The following is a 22,563-nucleotide window of genomic DNA, read 5'->3' as shown; positions in this document are numbered from 1 at the left end:
AAAAGAGGAAAAGCTCGTAAAAGCCTTTCATACACTTGGACTTAAACTTATTTTACACTTTTAGGACAATAGTTAGTCTAATAATTTCTAAGTAAAACATGGATAACAACTGATAGGTTCTTTGAGACTTGTCAACGTAACTAAGTCAAGCAAAATTTGTTGTTTTATCTATATGGATGCAGGTGAAAATTCTATCTTTGCTTAAAAAAGTTTCACTCTGCTGCAATCCCCAACCTTAAATATAAAGGCTTATTTTGTCCTCGAAAACTGATATGTCTTGATGTACATGATAACTAAAATGTTATTTCATTCTAATTATATTGTACAAAAGTGAGTAGAATTGAGAATGACTTTTGTACAAACCACCTTCTAATGCCAATTTTTGTTTAAACAAAATGTTATTTCGTGTATAAGTAGTATCTTAATACACCAACGCACACACACATGCATAAACATGGAATGCAAGAAACACACACATAATCATAGTTAGTATATTGAAAAGAGGTTAGTGGTGAAGAAGGAGAGAAACACAATGGCTGAACTAAGCTTACCCGTTCTTCAAATAGTGCGTTCACATTTTATAGTGATTAATACTAAAAAGCTACACAAGCATTGTTTGGACGCCTATAACTAATGAGCACTCTGATCACATAACTAATAATTTAGGATGGACTAATGTAGTTGCTCTTATGACTCAAAATTGTATATCGCTTCCATAATTCTATTCCAATCCAACCTTCAAGTTGAGTCCGGGGCTCCAAGAGAACATGTGCTCCAAGAGAACATCACCTATAGAACATGTGCTCCAAGAGATATTACAATTTTATTTCCATGCTTTCTTTTCTTTTCTACTCTTTTCTTTAGTCTTCTTTCCGTCTAGGATGGGTAAGGGTATTTTGAGGTCTGGCCTATAATCTTTTTGGTCGACAATGTTTGATATGTGTTGTGCTCCACTAGGTAGCGCAACTGTAGGACCTAAATGATCTTTTTGCTAAGTGGATTGTTTCTCTTGTTCCTCCTCCAAGTGCTACTGAGTTAGAATTTGGAAGAAGAAAAAATGACTTCTCTTGTTTGTGTGGGACGGGCTCTCTCCACCAAGTCCTTTGCAACTATAGGCTCATATCAAGAGGTTGTAAAAGACTTCAAGGAGTCATGTAAAATCCTCTCGTGTCGAGCCACTCTTTTTTACCAGTTCAATCATCCACCTTTCAGAGTCCAAATGTTGCATTAAATGGACAGGAACCAGTTTCCAAGCTATGCAATCGTTTTCCCACCACCCACGGTACATCCTAGATATCTCGAGGGTGGATTTGTGTTTCAGAGCATAGCTGGTTATGTGCTCAAAAACCATCAATATATGCCATGAATAGTCTTTGGGGGTATGCAAGGCATAATGCCAAACTCCATGTATGGTAATATTGGCATGCAAAAAGGGTTTCAGTGCAACTTGGACCAATTTGGGGTGCCACAAGGTAATTTTGGGCATCGCTGGTTTTTCCAACCAGTAGACACATATGGCACCAATTCTTATAGAATGCTTACATCTTTTTTTAGCAAAATGATGTTTTAAATTTTCTTGAAGTTTTATGGATAGAAACACGCTTCTAGCAATTAGATAAAAGCTTCACAATTTCGTTTTTATATCAAATATGACCCTAATGGAAAATGTTGGAAAGAGGAAAAATTTCTCTCACCAAGATGATGAAGTTATATTGCAAAATTTAAGGTCCAAATTTGATCTATGAAAAAAAAAACAATGTACTAAACATTTCTCAAAGTTTCAAACTTACAGGAACTTGTAAGACGAGCTCGTAAAAAAAAAGAAAACCAATCATTCTTATAGAAAACCCATGAAAATATGATTATATATTCCCCAACTAAATCTATATTAAATATTTATATACATACAATCAACATGAGCAAAAAATTCCAAAGTTCAAGTCAATTCTAAAGCTAATCTCATGAACTAAAAAAGGAGAATTCTTTTTTTTTAATAGCAAAACTCATAATTGTGAGTGAATTATATTGATCATCCCAAAAAATTACAAGAACTTGCCATGCTCGTTGCCGAGCCATGACATCATCCAGAGACCATAACTACATTGGCTATCTGGGGAGCCACCCCTAACGACTTGCCCCCTTGCCCTTGATACACAAGGTTAATTATCATGTTCTTCATAAATCTTCTGTTTCCAATGGCCAAGATTTCCCCCTTCCCTAAGCATTCCGCTGACAACAAGGCACATGTAATCCTAGACCAATCATCCTAGTTTTGCTTGCACCCGAGCATCCATATTTGCACTCTGCTTTCTTGTATAATTTTTGTGAAGCTTGCCACCTCAGGAACTCCTTCAAACACACGACGGTTCCTTGTCTGCCATACATTATGTAAAAAGAAGAACCTGATAATTTGAGTGCAGACGAGGAGGGCAGGACTGTCCAAATTCTTATCTCCAAGGAGTAAATCAGTCTTGAAAAAACCAATCTTCCATGTTCTTTGGACCCACTTGCATATTTTTCCTATGAGGCCTCTGATAGTTGGGCATTCCACAAATAGGTGGGCCAGATCTTCACTAGCCAACTTGCACCCCAGGCATCGATCTGTCCCAATCTCTCTCTCCTGAATCTTCACCCCTGTTGGAAGAGCACCCCTAATTACTTTCCATAGAAATACTTTCATGTGATGCAAAACCTTTGGTGCCCAAATGTTCTCCATTACTTGCTCCTACCTTTCCTCTTACCATTGTTTTTTTCATAACTTGTTAAGGGGGCTAGACCAATTCTTCTTTAGCATCATTGTATGGTAAACACCTTTAGAATAGGGTTTCCATAAGAGGCTACTTCCACGCCATTTCCAGGCATTCCAGTCAAACTCCAAGTCACAGATTGGCATCACTCCATTGTCAAGCTCTTTCATCACTTTGTTGACTAGCAAAACTAAGTTGGTATTGGGTTACTAGAAGTTCAGTGGTTTTCTAGCTCTTGCCGTCACTGTCAGAAGTGCCCAAGTTGATTCAGACCCTTATTATTTAGTTTCCTGGCTGTTTCTATCCAATAGGGATTTTGTGGCGGATCTACAACTTTGGAAAGCCAAGGGGACCAATGCAAAATGGAGTTCTTGAAGTATCTGGTTCTCTCCCCCCACTTTAGAACTCCCGCTGCTCTGTTGCATTTCCTTACCAATTCCCCTGAGCCGCCCCCGACTTAGGGTAGACCACGTCGGGGCTAATAGTTTGTCATGAACCTCTACCCCTCTCCACTTTCCTCCTTTTGAACCAAGTTTAGCTGCTTCTACCATATCTCTGATCATGATAGCCCAAGCTTGATCTGTTTAGCCAAGGAGACTACAAATTTTGTGCAACAAGCTTCTACATGGGCCACAAGGTTGAGAATTCCGAGGCCTCCTTGATTTACTGGCCGAGCGACTGACTCCCAACAGGCCCATTGCCATGGCTTGGAGGACTTTGTGTTATTTTTCCATAAAAACCTTTTTACCGGTTTTAAGAACCCTTTCCAGTGACACTTAGCCATCTTGAGAAGCGGACTAGTGAAGGCAATATAAGGAAGCATAAAGGAATTAGTCACTTTTATCCGGCTTGGGAATGGGAGAATAACATACTCCCACCTACTCATTTTTGTTTTGATTTTTTCTAGGACCCACTGACATCTTTGTTTGTGAGTTATGTCCACCCCCAATGGGGCCCCCAGATGTCTGAAGATATTCCCTTTTGTAAGAATCTCCCCCGACCAGTCAGAAGGGTTAAATGAGTCATTTTTCAACAGGGAGATCAACCTCGACTTCTTTATATTACACTGGGACCCCGAAGCTATAGGGAACATTTGTACAATCTCCAGAGCTTTCCTGACGACATGGGGACACGCCTTCAAGAAGAGGAGAGAATCGTCCGCAAATAGCTTTGCAAGTAGTTGGTTGTTTCCTGGTAGAGCCAGGCCTTGCAATTCCCCGCGCTCAGCAGTAGCTTCGAGCGTCATGATTAAAGGATGTGAACCTATGGCGAAAAGCAGGGGGGCCAGAGGGTATCCCTGCTTAATAGCTATACCTTTTGACCTCAAAAAGCCCACTATTCGATAGTTAAATAGGAGCTTTGACTGGCTACAGCCCCTAGTGCATGAATAAGACGACGTAGACAAGGCCCAAATCCCAGAGCTTCCATGACTGCTTCTATATATATCCATGTTAGTCTGTCGTAAGCCTTATCTAGGTCCTAGCTGCAGCAAAATGCACTCTTGCTTTGTGTAAGTTGCGTATGCGATGCCTACCATTCCTGCCAAGATGTTATCGTAAATGGACCTTCCTTTGATGAACCCATGTTGATGGGGAGAGACGATCTTGTTAAGTAAGGGGGCTAGTTTGAGGGCTACTGCCTTCGAAATAATTTTGTAGGCCACCAACATCATTGTTATAGGGCACCAATTGAGAACAACAAAACTGTTTGGGGATGGGTTTGATAAGACCTCTCTTTACACTTATCTCCAACGACCCTTCAACAATGGCTTTATTGGCCAAACTTGTGACTAGGGCCTTCAGATCATCCCAAAATTCTCTAAAGAATTCTATCATCATCCCATCCCAACCAGGGGACTTCTCTTTGCCAAGGGCTTGCAATGCTAGTGAACATTCGTCTTCGGAAAATGCCCCTCCAGGAAATTAGCTTCTGACTGGGGAATCTTCTTCTCGACACTCTGAAGTAAGGTCCTTCTGGCTTCATCTACTTCTTGGGACTTGATTTTTGGCCGTCCAATGATTTGCCTAAGATAGTTCAACATCAGACCGGCCATCTCATCTTGGTTATGAACTGCTATCCCTTTCTCATCATAGAGTGAGTGGACATGGCACCAACTCTCCTTGATTTCTAAAGCCCTAAAAGCCTGAGCTTGAGAGGCTTCGAGTTGTAGGAAAGTCTCCTTGGACTGAATCCTTGCCTTTCTGATATCTTCCAGTTGCTCCTTAGCCAGGCAAGATTTGGCTTCAAGCCACTGCTTGTGCTCATCCTCAGTAGCAAGCCCATTGGCTTTTATGGACGTAAGCCGTTGTACCTCACCTGTAAGATGTAAAAGGTGCACCTCCCTAGCTTTTTTGATCCAGGGGCCCGAGGTTTTGATTGCTTTCTGAATACTTCAAGCAAATAGGTCCCATGCATTGTGTTTGTTGAGATCAACATCTTTTTTGAGCTTACCCAGTGCTTTCTTGGTTAGATTCCTGAAAAGAGGGTCTTTGAATAGGTGTGCCCCTGTAACTAGCAGTTTTTTTCTACCTCCTGGGGTCTGGTCCTCCTCTTTATTCTGCACTTTTGAGGATTTGACACAATTTACCAAAGATAACTTACATAAAGATCAATTGGTAGATTGAATACATAAGTTGCATAAACAAATATAAAGCCACATGAAACCCACATTTTACTTCGCCATCAATTGCATCCAAAAAAGTTGCATATTGGAACCACAACTTCACATATTTGATTATAACCAAAAAAGAATTTTATTTTATGTGAAAGTTGCAAAAAATGTGAAGCACATACACAACTAGCTAACATGTATTATTGCGTAGTGCAATACATTCAATTTTTTGGAAGACTAAAATATATGTTTCAGAGAAACCTCAACTGTTGTTTTGTGCGGGTACTTTTCATGATTGTAGTTCTATATGAATTTGCATTCAAAAGTGAAAAATTTAAACTTTTTTAGATGCTTTTGCTAGCATTTGCAAGCTTACAAAAGGATGTTATGTGATGTTTTCTAGATATCACATAGCATATTATTTAAATTTGAGAAAAAAGGACAGTTTAAATTCGAGATTAGAAAATAATCTAAATCTACTTCATGATTAAACCCCACTGTATTTGAAGAGGACTGACAAATAGGAGAATGTAGGGCTAAGAAAACACCTTTGACATTACATATTTTGAGTTTGATAAGCTCCAAAACAAGCCAAGAAAATCATATATTGTCCAATGGAAGTGTGGGAAAACCAAGCCCAAAAAGCAATCCTCAAGAAAAGCACTAGATTGATGTTACAACCATTAAGGAAGTCTTGTGCATAATGTGGAAAAACATAGGGACTAGGTGGAAAAAATAGAAGCCTCCTTATCTTTCCGCAATCAAAAACATAGACGAGTCCTAACATTCTGCGCACATCATGTGAAAGTAACATGAATGAGTTAGGTTTGAAAGGGTGGGCATTATTTGCAAAGATTTAAAGGGTAGAGAAGCAATCATGTGTGAATTTGTTTAAAGGGGCGGGATTTATTTGTAAAGGTTTCTTAAAAAATTTGCAAGATGGAGACATCACATATTATATGCAAAAAAATCATGGAACAATTTCAAAGTTGGGCAGGTAGAGAAGACTTTTGATTTGATAAAATTTAGTTACACACGGAAAGTGGGGTGTGTACCACTTGTTAGGGTATGCGGATAGAGCATCCAGACAAAAAATCTGGTTTACCTATAAGTAGGGTCAAAAAGGGGGCAAAGTAGTGACAAAGAAAAAGGGGTTGTAGTGTCGAACTTGGGGTTAATGGTCGAAGGGGGCATGTGGTGATGAATGAACTGAAGTAAAGCTACCCATTAACATCTTCCCTAGAATATCCTCTTTTCCTAAGTCTGATGAAAAAGAGGTTCCTTGTGCTTAGGTAGTGTTCGAAGGAGCTTTCCCTCACAATGTATCTTCTAAGTTCTGATATTTTCTGGTGGGCTGGATGCCAAGAGATCCATGGTATATAATGGAAAGAATTTAGGGGTTTTTGGTAACATTTGGAGTCTAGGATTCCGTGAGCTAGGAATTTAAGTCCCTTGTAGAAGTGTATGCCTAGGATTGTGCCTTGATTGGTAGATATGTAGGGGGTGATTTTGATGTGCTCATGCAAGGGTCCAACATATGTGTTGAGGGTAAGCGTTAAGGATTCAATAGGGCCTCTCCATACTCCAAAGGCATCATCAATGAACTTTCAAAATATACCAAGTTGGGGTTCTTAATAAGTGGGGATTGGGATTCTTGGTGGCAAAGGAAGAGACAAGCGTATACTCGGCGAAATTGGATCCCATAGATGTACCCTTGATTTGCTTGAAAACTTTGTCTTTGAAAATGTAGTAGTGTTGTGTGAGGATGAGGGTAGAAAGAGAGATGATGAAGTTGGTTTTTGGGGGGTCAAAGTGTTTGCAAATGGTTGACTTTAGAGAAAGGAGTCCTTGGTCTACGAGGATGCTAGGGTATAGGGAGTTTACGTCAAAGGTAAAGAGGAGAGAGCTTGGTAGAAAGTGAGTATTATTTAGGGCTTTGATTAGGGAGAGGGAAGCTTTTAAATGTTGATTTTGGCCTAAGAGAATAGGGCATAACTCGATGTGGAGCCATTTAGATGCATTTTTAAAAATATAGCCCTTGTAAACACAAATGGGTCTTGCAACAACAAGGAAAGGTTTGTGCAATTTTGGGAGGAAAAAGATTTGGAAAGGTTTAGAGAGGGGTGCAAGGATGAAGGCACATTGTTCCATGAGGAGAAGGGTGTACTTGTGGATGATGGTAGAGAGGAGAGAGGCTAGGTAGTTATGTGAAGGTGGGGTGGTTGGTTGATAGGTGATGGGGTCATTGAGTTGTCTAAGGGCTTCATTTTCATACCATTATTTTTGAGAGAATAGTAAGACTAAGGTTTTTGTCGGTGGGTTTAATGACAATGGAGTTGTCTTGTGAGAGAGATTTGAGGGCTAGATGTACAAATTTTGGGGGTTTAGAGCAAGGAGTGTTGTAAGGTTCCAGTTTTTGTTTAAGGTGAAGAAGGTTTAGTTTGGTGATAGTTTCTAGAGTGGGATTCTCTTTGGGTGGTCTCCAATAGGGGTTGGGTGATTTATATGGAGACAAGGAGGGGGTTTCTTTGGTTTTGAAAAACTCTTTAATTTGTAGTTTCCTTTCTAAGGTCTTATGTGCCTCTATGAGGGTTTTGGGTGTATGATTGGGAGCAGGTGGGATATACTTGGGGCCCAAGCTCAAGCATTTCTTTTCATTAAAAGTGAGGGGGCATGAGGTGAGGTTGTGCACAAAGTTGAAAGAGACGGCATTATCAAAAGAGTAGACCGGTTGCTTACCAAATTTTTTGAGCTTGTACACATGCGGGTTGGTAAGAGGGAGCGGAGCCAAAATTTTCTCCTTCTCCTTGCTTTTATGCATGTAGAGGTAGGGTCATGTCGGTGGTTCACCAGGTTAGGCAAAGTCATAGTCGAGGGAGATGAAGGAGAGGTATTAGGCATCCAAAGTGTAGGGAGGAGGGGGGGATTATCAAATAGTAAATGTACCCATGAAGTTGGGTAAGTTAGCCTTAGTCCCTTCTCTCTTTTCCTTTTCTTGAATCCAAAGAGTTGCGATTGAGATGAAGCACATGGTTGTTGCGTGAAGTAGAATGGGGATTTGAAGTTGGTGGAGGCTTAGGAGAGAAGAGATTATGGATGTGGTTGAGAGGATATTTAGGTGGCATGGTAGGTTCTTTGGAGTAGTATGAGGGAGGGAATTTGCGCTTTTGGAAAGGGGAGAGCCTGGGGGATAGTTCGGGGGTGATTAGAATGTGCTTTATTGGATTTAATGGTCGCACTGAGTTTGGTTGGCTTATTGGGGAGAGAGGCTCTTGGTGGAAAAAAGGGAGCTTTGGAAGATGGATGAAGAGAAGATGAATTGGATAGGGTGGGATGAGAGTTAGAGATTGGAGGGTTATTTTGGAGGAGGAAATGTTTTTCATTTTCTTGATTACTTCACGCTCCACAAGTTCTTTAATAGACTCCTCTTTGGGGAGATGGGTTATTTCCTCAAGGGTAGAGGTGATGGTTCGCTTCCTAGCCTTCTTTGCCTCTTCTTCTTTGACGGTGGTTCGATGGGTGTTAAGTATATGTGTTTGCATGAGAGAGAGGAAGTGTTGTAGAGTCGAGTCCTTCCAATCTTTCAAGTGGCGTTGCCACTTGGAGGTAGAGATAAATGGAAGGGTGAGGAGGAGTTTGTTGGCTAAAAAAAGGGCTTGGGTGCAAACCAATTGATATTGGATAGTGAGAGCGGTAAATTTTGCATTAAGAAGAGCTTGAGCTTGTGTGTCTTCAATTTGTAGATGGGGTGGTTTCATGTTGAGGCTATAAGGAGCCAATTGTTGCTTATGTAGCTCCTCTAAATGAGTGATGAAGGTTGTAGCTTTGCACTTCTTTTTGTGTAGATTTTGAAATTCGGCGAGGGAGGATGATAGGATATCTTCAAACTCCTTAGGTTTTTTAAGGGATAGAGAGGGGGGTATCCCGGGTTGTTGTTGGGTGTGATCCAAATAGGGAGGGGGAGAAGCATGCCCATAGTTAGGAGAGGGTTCAAGTTTTAAGGTGGATGGCAAGGGCTTAGGGCTTGGCGGGTTTGGTTTGATCGTATTGAGGGAAATTCGGAGGTTAGATGCCGATCACTTGTATGGTTTGGTGGGTGCGGGTGGGGTGAAGTTTTCCTCCGGGCTAAGGTTGAGTCGGAGGGGAAAGTTTGCTTCGCCATCTTCTTCTTCTTTTTCATCATCTTGGAGCCTAACTTGTTCTGGGTTGAGAGAAAAACCATTCAAGGAGGTACTTGAGTTCGAGCGATGCAACGATCCAAAGCTTGCAAAGTAGGACAAGAATAAGTGCGTAATAAATCTTTCAAAGTAAGGTTTTTGGATAAGCTTTTAAAATGCTTTAAACGGTTTGCTTGTACTCTAGAGGAGGATTGAGAAAGAGGCTTCATAGAGCTTTATTGGCCGCATTTTGTGTGACGTCCGGTTGATGCTAGTGGCCTTGGGTGGGGGTAGGATTAGAGGGAGTTAAGTTAAGGCTTGTAAATTATGTGTTACGGAGGTACTTGAAAGGATTCAAGAGGTAAGTAAGTTTAGCAGAAGAATATCAGAGGAAAGATATGAGGGGGTGGAGCAAATTGGAGGGGATATGTTAAAGGAGTGTGCAACGCTTATCTTTTCATATCAAAGCTTTACATAAATACATTAATAATGACAAAGCGTGCAAGACACTCTAGTTTGATCGTAGGATAGGGGGAAGAGAGGTAAATAAACCGGGGGTGGGGGGGGGGGGGGGGGGGGGGGGGGGGGGGGGGTTTCGCTTTTAGAGAGCTCATCAATTGTATTCCTAGGGAACTTGGAGAGGGAAAAGAATTTTTGGAGGGGAGTATGGGGGCTGTTTAAGTAGGGGAGGTTGAGTGCAAGTTTTTAGGAGGGAGGTTATTAGGAAAAGGTGGGAAACAGATTTTCAATTTTGAAATTGTGAAATTTTTTGAAAGTTTGAAAGGTTATAGACTTAGGTTTGAAAGGGCGAGCATTATTAGCAAAGGTTTAAAGGGTAGAGAAGCAATCATATGTGATTTTGTTTAAAGGGGCTTTCTCCAAAAAATTACGGGAGGGAGCGATATCACACAATAAATGCAAAACATCATGGAACAATTTCAAAGTTGGGTAGGTAGAGAAGACTTTTGGTTTGATAAAATTTAGGTACACGAGGCAAGTGGGGTGTGTGCCACTTGTTAGGGTATGGAAATAAAGCATCGGGAAAAAATGTGGTTTACCCATAAGTAGGGTAAAAAAGGGGAGCAAAGTAGTGACAAAAAAGGGGTCGTAGTGTCAAAATTGGGGTTAATCTTCGAGGGGGACATTGGGTGATGAATGAACATAAACCTAGTGCTACCCATTAACCGGTACAAAGCGCAAAGCAAAACAAACAAGGGTAAGTTTGGGTATGTTGACCTCACTATGCACTAGGATTGTGTTTGAGAAGTGTGTGCAAATTAGGTCTAGTGGTCCAACATGTGATGGGTGTTTCCAAGTGGGAGAGGTTAGGCGAGTTTTGGCAAGCTTGATGTATAGGTTTCCCAATTTCTAAGGAGGGGTTTAGTTTTCTAGTTTTAGGACTATAAGGTATTTTGAAAATGATTGGGGGAGTTTTTTTGATTGAAGAAGGTTTACTCAAGAGTTTATTCCTTTCCAAATAGAAGATTGAGTTAAACACCTTAAGAAGCACTTCCCTAGGATAACCTCTTTTCCTAAGTCTGCTGAAAAAGAGGTTCCTTGTGCTTAGGAAGTGTTCGAAGCACAGGGTATTCACTAAGGGTTACCGTATGGTATCATGTGAGTGTACAATAGGGGGGTTCTCTAAGGCCAAATGGATAGATTTTCATAGGAGGGTCTCGTATGTAGAGGTTAGCACACAGGAGGCATCCCCCTATTACTCCTAGTGAATCCCCCGTGGTTCGAAGGAGCTTTCCCTCACAATGTATCTTCTAATTCTAATTTGATGAAGGCTATTTGCATTCCAATGCATATGTGCTAACTTTATCTTTTCTTTAACTTGTCAAATAGGTCAATGTTGATGATTGCAACTCTCAATTGAGACTCTCAAAAGTGTCAACAAAGAGCATGAAATGATGAAGGAGCAAATTTTCCGTGAGCTCTACTTGGAGCTAGAGGAGATTGATCATCGGGTTTCTCGTACACGATCACGTAAGCGGGTCATTGTGCGTGGAGTCTCTATGCCTTCGGCTACAAGGGGTAGAGGTGCAAGAGCTTCCCATGCTTGTGGCCGTGGCCGTGGGTGTGGTAGAGCATCAATAACACCTATAATGGAAGAGACACAAACTGAGATGAGATGGAGGCTACTACTCCTACAACCTATGTGCCATGAGGCTTGAGAAGCGACTCCATTGCGGCGGCCTCCGTTGGATGTGCCTATTCGTAGATCCAACACTATGGAGCCTAGAGAGCCGGAGTATGACGAGGAGGGAAATCTCCTTAGTGAGGGAGATTATGACACACCACAATCCGATTCATGTGAGGATGAAGATGACATCGACGGGCATAGCTCACAAGAGGAAGATGATGGTGATGAGAGCGGAGGAAGCTCTTAGATTTTAGTCTCCCATATCTTTTTTGCCCCTACTTCCACTTTTTGCACCATTGAGGCTTAGAAGGCCTACTTTTGTATCATCTCTATTCTCAAATCTCAACTTAGATTTTTGATTTATGACCTATGTAATGCGAATCGCGGTTCATGCCCATTGTGTCTCATTGTCTTGACTCTCGACTCTTGAGTGTAAGCACTTGGCACTTGCAAGTTGCCTTCTTGTCCAATGTGATAATTAATTGTCTAATTGTCTCAAGTGTAAATTTAGGCTTAAGAATTGTGTGTTTTTATTTTTGAGCGTACGTGATGATGTCGTACGACATAAAATTTTCTAGTCCGATGAGTACTATACGTCTGTACGTGGACAAAAGGTATGTGACCGTACGAGACCACCCTGCTTGGGACAATGCTTTCCTACTTGATACTTGAGTATCTTGATGAATTGGAAATAGTTGATGCACTAGGCTCTCTTTATCGACATTGCCATGTCAATACCATGATGGTACGGTCATATGCTTTCTTGCTTTGCTATTGATCTTATTGAGTATCTTTTTTCTACTCTCTCTTGTTTGTGAGTCTCTGTGATAGGGTCATAAAATTATAGTACAACTATAAGCCTCATTTAGTTCATTTGATAACAACAATACTAGCTATGGCTTCATGGTGGGATACGGGTGGATGTTGGCCTCTTCATACTTCCCTCCTCTATATAAGGTGAGGATTTCTATCCCTCAATTAGCCTTGGTTACTCTTAGTTTTGTGTTTGCAAAGAAAGAAAGAGAGAATGAGAATGAGAAGATGTAGTGAGTTGGTGTTTCCATTGAGAAATTTGCTTACGACCGTGGATTATTCATTCCTTTGCTTCTCCATTGAGTTAAGACTGATCCAGGTTAGCTAAAAAAAATTATGGGTTGATTATGGCTTTCACTAGACTTTGTTATCGTTACTTTTGAAATTTGATTCTAAGTGGTTTGCTTTACTGAAATGATATTTTTTGATTATACTAGTCCTACTGGGTCCATTCTCCCATTAACTGGAATCTACCCACATTCCCCCATCCCTCTCTCTCCTCTCTCTTCCATCTCTGCCCTCTGCCGTACCTGCGCACCCATCGCCAGACCCTGCTGCAGCTCCCTCACTGTCTCTCTCGTCCTGCCCTCTGCCCTACCTGCTCACCGCCAGACCCTGCTGCAGCTCCCTCGCTGCCCTCTGGCTCTGCGCTGTGTTTTTCCCTCCCAGGCCTTCGGTCCGCAGCTGCCATCTTGAAGCATGTGCTCTCATCTGACTGCCGGAATGGGTCTACACGCCTATTGATCGGATTCCACTACACGCCGAGACTGCTTTCCCATCACAAAGCTGCTCTTTCTCTCTCCTCAGCGGTCTCGCCATCACCCTAGGTGCACTTGATGGGCTTGCACAGAACACACCGCCTCTTGCTCCCTCACCAGGCGCCCTCTGTTCCGCCTCCAATTGCCTCTGTTAATTAGCTTCATACCCACACTCAGCTGCCCCTACGGTCCGTAGTTTGCCAGTCATGGCCATGCAAATACTCAACTGGCGTCTGCTCATCGTCGTCGCCTTGCAGCCCTATGTATGTCTTGCCGTGCCTTAACCATCCGCAACCCCATGCACGAGTTGAAACCACTTGGTCCTGGCTTGCACTCCGCGCCTCCCCTACACAGCAGCGAGACCACACACACACACACAGGGAAAAACACGCAGAAATTAAAAAAAGCCGCTTGACAAATGTGCAAAAAGGTCTCTCTCTCTCTCTCTCTCTCTCTCTCTCTCTCTCCATCCATCCTCCACGTGCCCTCTACCCCTTTTTTCTAGTAAAAGCTCTTAAAGCATCTCTAAAGATTCTGCATAATCAGACCAGCTTCGAAATTGGGCACGCCTACTACTGGTTGGGATAATTTGAATCACTAAGATAGAGAAAAGTTGAGGCTTCTAACAAGATTTGAGAAGAGAAGCATGACCCTCCCATCTTCTTGTCCTATTAATGATAGGAGCTTGCTTACAAGGTGAAACTTGCTCCTATAATGAGTTGACTCTATATTTTATCATATGACAGATCCTTTTGGTTATTTTTATGATAGCAAATAACATATGGAAGAGAGTCTTTTATGACGGTCGGCTCTTATCTGGTTCTTTTTTTAATGAGAATCATACTTTGGGTTTTTTTACTTGGCTCTATTAATAAGCTCTTAAATGTTTGTTTGATACTGACATCGGTTTACTCTGTTTAATGGTGTGCTTCACTTGGAGTGTTTTGGGTTTTTGCTTCTAACCCGGAGCACTGTAATTCTATTGATGGTCTCTAGTTTTTCTACTGACTAATTGGGTAATTTGTCTTACTGGCCTAAATCATGCCGACCTCTGAAGTGAATAATTGCTGATGAAAATACTCCCTGTCTAAGCCAGTGTGCTCTAAAAATGATGGGTTGCTTCACCTTGGCCTCACTCATCGTGCCGAGTAATTTTGGAGGGACCATTATGGTAATAATGGTTGGATTTTAATTCTAATTACCTTAAAAGGCTATTATGATATCGTAATTTTGATGCTTTTTTGAAATTTCGCAACTGCTTTGCTTGGCCGTAATTATGTCTGACTGTAGCTGACTTGATTTACTTATGTCAAGGCTCTTGTAACTGAAACTTAGTGTGCTTATAGGGCTGCCTTAGCATTGGTTTTGGAATTGATTGCAAGCTCACCAATCACCTAGTGTCTCTTGTTATGATGTTGGTCACTAGATGTACTAACAAATTCTTGAAGGTGGTAAAGACATCTATCTTGAGTTGATTTATCTTCATAAAAATGCTTGGCTCTCACTTTTTCCTTGCTTCAAAGCTAGACATGTAATAATATGGACAATTTTTAGTTGTTCTACAAGGTTGGTTTATTTTTTAAATACTCTGATTGATAGATTACATTAGCTGGTGCTATTCATGGAATTTTTGATGACATAAGAAAAACTCTCTTATCAAGACTATATGGACTCTTTAAACTTAACCTCAACTTGTGAAGCTCGGAGCAGTACTAATGGGAAATATTTGATAACCCTTGAACCGCTAATTCTTTATATAAAGGGGTAAGCTAGTTGTTGATTTGTACTACTAGGAATGTGTGTAATTTGGCTATACAACACTTGGAATCTACAATGAAGTGTAATAGTTAGTCCCAAGCTTCTTAGGATAGCTAGTCCCTAGTTGTTCTTCACTAAAGTAACTTTTAAATAATTCAGACATGGAACCCAAGTTGGATTTTCATTGTAATCATGCTGGTGGAAAAGGATTCAAAACAAAACAATACTTTTTAAGCAAAAAAAAAATTGATTATTTTAAAAGAGAAAAAACTTGTGAAAGCCTTTCATACACTTGGACTTAAATTAATTTTACACTTTTAGGACAATAGTTAGTCCAATACTTTTTAAGTAAGACATGGATAACAAATGATAGGTTCTTTGACACTTGTCATACGCAACTAAGTCAAGCAAAATTTGTTGTTTTCTATATACGTATGCACGTGAAAATTCTATCTTTGCTTGGAACAATTTAACTTTGCTGCGGTCCCCAACCTTAAAGATAAAAGGCTTATTTTGTCCTCGAAAACTGATTTAGTCTTGATGTACATGATAACTAAAATGTTATTTCATTCTAATTATATTGTACAAAAATGAGTAGAATCGACAATGACTTTTGTACAAACCACCTTCCTAATGTCTACAGCCAGTTTTCGTTTTTAAAAAAATGTTCTTTGTGTATAAGTAATATTGTAATACAACAACATACACACATGCATAAACATGGAATGCAAGCAACACACACACACACACACACACACACACACACACACACACAAAATCATAGTTAGTATGTTGAAACGAGGTTAGTGGTGAAGAAGAAGGAGAGAAACACAATAGCTGAACTAAGCTTACCTGTTCTTCAAATAGTGCGTTCACATTTTATAGAGTGATTAATACTAAAAAGTTACACAAGCATTGTTTGGATGCCTATAACTAATGAGCATACGTGATTTGCCAAAAGGTCACACTTGACAGGTAAAAAAGGCACCAGAGTTGTTACAACCACTACCTATTCTAGATAAGCCATGGGACAACATTGCTATGGATTTTATCTTTGATCTTCCAAGAATGCTGATAGGGAATGATGATATATGGATCATTATTTGCAGGTTCAAGCAAGCCCATTTTATTTTGGTCAAGAAGAAGATAAAATCTGACCAGGTGGCACGGTTGTTTATGTACAATGTGTCAAGTACGATGGTATGCCACAGTCTATTGTCAGTGATCGTGATCCTCCTATGACGAGCTTGTTTTGGAGAGGCTTATTTGAAAACATGGACACCACGCTCAAGTTTTCCTCCTCATTTCATCCACAAACTGTTGGACAATCAGAAGAGGCTAATTCTATTGTCTTACATTTGCTGAAATAATAAGGACAAGTAGGAACAATATCTTCCCATGTTTGAGTATGCATACAACAATATGATGCATTCGTCAACTGGCAAGACACCTTTTGAGATTGTCGAGGGTGGCAAAAAGGTTCCTGCCGTTTTTCACACAAAGGACAAATTTTTTGAGGCATATCGATATGTAGAGAACATGGATGAAATTTATAAGAAAATCAAACTTGCCTTGGAGAAGACTCAGGCAAAGTAGAAAAGGGCTGTTGATAGTCACCGACGTGAATTGTTGTTCTCACATGGTGATTGGGTACTCTTGCGTTTTGAAAAGCCACACACACTCTCCAAAAGCCTTATTCATGAGGGAACACCCATTTTTGAGTGGGGGCTAAATTCTGGAGTTCATAAGTGACTACACTGTGTGTGTGAGTAGTGGGTGCAAGTGATCACAACTTTAATGGAAAGCTTGCCTTCTCCCTTGTCTCATGTAGCACGACTACTTTCTCCTGCGCATCTCTCTCTCCCATATGGTAATGCCCCACTAGTTGGGCTTCTCAATTGACCATGTACATTTCTCGGGGTTTTATGCGCGTTTGCCAAAGCAAGAGCCTTCTGTGCAGGAACTGGATTAGGTAATTGCTAATCCCCCACAAGTACACACAGTTCCATCGCGAAGGATTGCAAAATTGGAGAGTTTTTTCACTTGAAAACTTGTCCAATTCAAAGGGGAACTATCCCATTGCGTGCGGGAGCACTCGAGACACGAATAGACGAGTTTGTTTCGCCCAAAACGACCCAAAACAGAAAATTACAGCCTGCTGTGTTTTTTTGCAGGTTTAGGGTTTCGCACCTAAACTACAAGACATCGCCAGGGGAGCCTCGGGAAAGCCTCGGGATGCTTAAACAGGGCTTTGAACACCTGATAGAGGGAATTATAGCATGCTGAAATTGACCTGCAGCTCACTGAAAAGCTTCCAAATTGCAAGGCAAAGTGTCCTTGACGTATACTTTTGACCTACAAGGGTTTTTTCGCCATTATGCTGGCGAAATTGGGTTAAAAACCTGCAATTACAGCCATGACAGGTTTGGACAGCTTGGTGAGAGTTGGGTGAAAGCGTTCGGATCGTCTATTTGCAATAAGAATAAAGAAATACCAAAAGGGGCGCTAGTCTTGGGGCCTACAAGGTGTCGTTGTCTGCCTGGGAACGCTCTAGCTACCAACCCGTGTTTTATTTTGAAGTCTTGAATTCCAGTCACAAGCTTATTCGTGAAGTTCCTTTGTGTCGTAAAGTTCAAGTAAAGTTTATCAAGTAAAGATTCCGGTGAAAGCTAAAGTCTACCGCCCTACGGGTCGGTTCCACGCTACCATTGTAGTGCGACAATAGATCATTACAATTCACAATCATCGCAAACCGATCTTCCTTCAAGTCCGTGTGTCTAAAGATATTTTGTATGAACTTGTTTTCGATACTCGATACAGGTCCAAGACCTATTACGAGGCCTTGTTTTGCACAATTTATGTGACAGGATTTTTTCATGGACTCCATCTATGGATTGCATGGCATTACTATGCAGTATAGCAATGAGGATGATCATCGGCATATGTATGCTAGCAATCTATACTCATATCTAGCAAGACCCGATAGAACACTGCAAATGAAGGCACTTTGATCAGAGCACTAAATTCATGCCACAGATCACTTGTCCGCACAAGCCAACGTGGCAGCATACGAAGCATGAAGACACGGTAAATTTTGACACTAGGGCTTCTATTTGCCAGTTATTGTAAATAGCATTGGTTTCATGTGCCTATAAATTTTATTTAAGGGTAGGGTCTCAGTTGTAGACTCAGATTGTGTGAGTGAGTTCACACAAAACAATTGTAAACACAACAGTTACCAACACTCTCCTAAGGGAAGCTCAGTCTCTTCCGTGTTGTCACCAAAATGAAGCATACAATGTTTTTAGTTCAGTTCCAATTGTGTTCTGTATTACTAATCTTCCCATTGGCACATGGTGCCGGTCGGTTACACAAGGGACCGTGTGGACCCTGCTAACTACAAAACTATCGTGATTGGCCATATGCTCGCCAAGATTGCGAGGGCAAAAACATTGGAGTCTGAGTTGAACATGTATGCAAAGCATGAAAGGCTTCATGATTATCCTCGTTCAAAGGAGGGCTGTGCTCCGCTCCATACCTATGTCCAGGTGTGTCTCATCCGGTATATCATAACCAACTGTGTGGCTCCCTGTCGTGAGCCCTGATTTGTGGATGCAACTATCTCTTGTTGACTATGCTAGCTCCAACCCACACTCACTCTCTGGTGCTTTATATAGTTTAGTCACACCCGGAATCAATCGGCACAAAAAAAACTTCCTCTATATACTAACCTCCATGAAGCTCCAAGCAACCTGCCATAAGCCTTCCCCCTTATCGAGAAGAATACTCAAGGGCTGCCCAAACTATTGCCCACTAATCGGCATTATAGGAAATGAAGACATTGTAAAGAATACAGCAATCTCTGTGACACATGAATCGAATCTAGTAGCAAGGGTCTGAGCCGAGCAATAATCATCAAGGCCAAAATCTTGTAGCCCCAAGAGAAGAGAGTGATAAGTTGCCTCTCCCACATCATGGTGAGATCATCACCCTTTAGTATCAAAAAAATCTGTCCTGTGAGAGCATAGCTACTATTCACTAGGACAAAAGGCCTCCCTCATAGACACTTCTTCTAGGCACAAACATATCAATAATAAAACATGCAAGACATTTGCCAGAAATTCAGACATCACAATATCACTTCACAATGAAAACAATGTGGCAATAAGTAAGAAGATATACATAATGAAAACCTGTGAAAATAGCTACATGACTATCTTTTTTGTAAATTAAATATATGAATAAATAATGGAAGGTGTTGTCAAACCATACACAAAACACTTCATTGAGATGATTTCATGTGTTTTTGAAGCATTTCCCGTACTTCTTCAATTACTAGCCAGGCCTTCTGCCCTCCAATAACTTCATCCCACTTCTCTCCATCTTTCCACAACTACATTGATAAAGCATAAAAGATAGGAATGGCACTATGACATGCCACGTGTCAAAAGAAGGCAAAGCACTAAGGTTAACATTTACCTGTATGGTGGGCATCTTCTGAAGTCCAAAAGCAAGACAGGCAGGACAGGAAAAATAAGTAATTTGTGAGTGCGATGAAACTAGATCGGCTCAGATTCTCATAACATGCTTGCAATTAGAAATATCATGTAAAAAAACTGTAAAAAGTGCTACTCTCAAGCACCCCCCCTTTTCTTTCGAGATGTTACAAGTAGGGAGTACCAGCTGATTTTTAAAGTTTAAACAATGAGAATCACGACAAGATGCCCGACAAGATTTAGAGGTAGAGGAGTGAGAAGAGGGAGGCAGACGACGTGAGGCCATGCTCCTCTCCTCCGAAATATGGATCTCTCTCTCTCTCTCTCTCTCTCTCTCAATGCATCCAACTGTCGCTGCATCCCTCTGGTGAGTCAGAGATCAAGACAATATCATCAGCATATAACAACAATGGGATCCACGTCCCTGCCAGCTGGGCACCTCTATCACCCTCTCTGTCAATGTAATCAGACACCTCATCAACATACATACCAAATAGAGTAGGAGACAATGGGCAACCCTGTTTCACCCCGATAGTGGAATGAACTAAGTCAGATATCCCCTCTGGGGTGCGTACATGTCCCATCACTGATCTGTATAAAGCCATAATTCCCCAAATCAACACTGTGGGCACCCCCATCTCCTGCAGTCTGCGCATCAGTCGAGCTCTCGGTACCATGTCAAATGCTTTGCGGAAATCCACAAAGCTACAATAAATCCGTCTCCCATGTGACCTGCCCTCCTCAATGATAGCTCTGAGTGTCAGAATATGGTCAAGAGTGGAGAAACCCCTCCTGAAACCTGCCTGTCCCTTTGCCCGTACACCCTCACCCTCTGCCCAGTTACTCAACTGCTGCTCAATAATGGATGCATACAATCGTGCCAGTGTGTGTCCAACCATAATAGTGCGGTAATTTCCAGGCTCTGTAGGATCACCTGCCTTGAATATAGGCACAATAGTAGACAACCTCCAAGTCTCAGGTAATCCCTCACACATGGCACGATTGAACAACACTGCAAGAACCTCCATCAGCATATCCCTAGCATGTATAAAGTGCTCCGCTACTAGACCGTCATGATCGTAAGCCCTCCTGGTCCTCATCCTGTCAATGGCTCTCTTTACCATCTCAGTGGTAAATAAGGTGCTCGTAGATGGACATGGCTCTGTAGGATCTGGAAGGGGATCCTGCCCAGGAACCGTATATAACGATGTCGCATACTGGCCCCACACATCAGGAGAAGTAATCACTGGGGGAGGGGAGTGCTCATGGAAGAGTCGCCATGCCTCGCCTGAGTCTCTACTCAAGAACAACTGATACAAGTCTCGCTCCATCTGGGCCAGGTAAGCTCGTTTCTTCTTTCGCACAAGGCGTAGGAAAGCAATCCGCGACTGTCTGTAGGTGATGACTCCTAAATGAAGATCCCTCTGAAGCTGGGCTCTCATCTCTCTGCACTCCTCATCATACCAACTATTCTGGGGCATGCTCCCAGAATGTCGCCTCCGATCCGGTTGAGAGAGAGAGAGAGAGAGAGAGAGAGAGAGAGAGAGAGAGAGAGAGAGAGAGAGAGAGAGAGAGAGAGAGAGAGAGAGAGGATTGTCTGTAAACCTTGGTAAAACCAAGGTCATGGTGTTTAACACCACACCGCAGTGGATCAGGAGATCGGTACCGACCTTCACGTATGGTCAAGAGATTGTGGAGTATACAGATGCATACACTTACCTTGGGATAGTCTTCACTGGGCCGAGGTTTTCTTTGGGGAGAGCAGCAGAGACTAGACTGACCAGAGCTTATGCGGCCTTGGGAGGCTTGGAGAGGATGTGTTTGCAGGTTCAGTTCCAGGAACCTCGGACAAAGTTATGGCTCTTTGATACTTTAGTAGCCTCAGCTATGATGTATGGGGTACAGGTATGGGGACCTTCTGTAGGCCAGGATGGTTGGAGACGTATGGAGAGGCCCTTGGTATCTATGATCTCCCGATTGATTAGAGCCAAGGCCTCCGTACCTCACGCGATCATTCGAGCAGAGCTAGCTGCCTCCCCCATGGAGATTGAGGTGCTTACCAGATCAGTGTCCTTTGTGCACAGCCTATGGGATACTACTAGAGACAGATATGCTAGACTGGCCCTTGAGTCTTCCAGACAGTTAGCTCTACAGGGGGACACTTCATGCTGGTATGCACAGATGACTTCATGGTTTCAGACGCATGGCTTCACCATGGACAGGTTGCCCCCTTTCCAGTATTCTCTTCAGGCACCCTCGCTGTCTCTTACACGGGTGGAGATCACTAGACTCATTCGTCAGGACCTGATCCAGCTCGACACCAGGAGGACATGGATAGAGCCGCCTCAGGAGTTGAGCACGAAGATGGCTTTCTATAGAGAGCATCTTCTCCACCTCACAGGAGATGGGTTTGTGATTCGACCCAGCTACATGGACACACATATGTCTCATGGTTTGCGTTGTGCCATTGGTCAGATACGCACATCCTCACATCAGCTCGAGATTGAGACTGGTAGATTCAGAGGGATACCAGCAGACAGCAGGATATGCCGATTATGCCAGAGAGAGCCAGAGACAGAGTTGCACTACATATGTCATTGCACAGTGTTCTATGAGATACGGGGGCGTTTCCACTGCTTATTCAGAGAGGGTTTTGGTCCTCTATCTAGGGTCATGAGTTATGAGGATCAGAGATGTCTTGGACTATATCTACTTGAGTTACACAGGTGTAGAGACACTTTACCGGGGAGAGCTAGAGAGAGGCAGTCCCAGAGACACATTACAGATTTCTTTTCACTAGATATGGGACAGCCAGAGGAGCAGCCACCACTGCAGAGCTCGTCCCACACTCATTCGACCACTACTGGCACTCTCATCGACCGAGCATTGGAGCTACAGAGATACAGACGACCGCGACTGAGGAGAGGAGCTACACAGCATCGACGGAGACTACAACAGAAGATTCGAGCCATACTCTCTCGACATCCAGAGTGCAGATGAGGATGGATCCTCACCATTTCTTCCATCTTTGTTTCACACACTGTTACATCCAGTTTACCGGGTACCTATTGTATCAG

The 22,563-nt window shown here is 42.1% G+C and overlaps 1 protein-coding gene across 4 annotated transcripts in view; it reads right to left on the bottom strand.

Annotated features, from left to right (window-relative positions):
• Positions 1 to 19,115: 19,115 nt before the first annotated feature.
• LOC147422904 (thioredoxin-like 3-1, chloroplastic) overlaps positions 19,116 to 22,563 on the bottom strand; it is a 56,784-nt gene continuing 53,336 nt past the window's right edge. The window contains exons 4-5 of one of the 4 annotated variants that reach the window (XM_086501619.1): positions 19,470 to 19,484; positions 19,116 to 19,383 (exon numbers count right to left, since the gene is read on the bottom strand). In XM_086501619.1, coding sequence (XP_086357745.1) covers positions 19,273 to 19,383; positions 19,470 to 19,484 — 126 coding nt within the window. In that variant the 3' untranslated portion in view covers positions 19,116 to 19,272. Of the gene's footprint in view, positions 19,488 to 22,563 lie in introns of all 4 variants that reach the window. The other 3 variants (XM_086501618.1, XM_086501617.1, XM_086501616.1) reach the window with 3 other exon arrangements.

This window comes from Adiantum capillus-veneris, chromosome 26, assembly GCF_014529385.1.
Source record: "Adiantum capillus-veneris isolate H3 chromosome 26, ASM1452938v2, whole genome shotgun sequence".
Classification (NCBI taxonomy): Eukaryota; Viridiplantae; Streptophyta; class Polypodiopsida; order Polypodiales; family Pteridaceae; genus Adiantum; species Adiantum capillus-veneris.
This window is presented reverse-complemented; position numbering and strand designations above follow the sequence as displayed.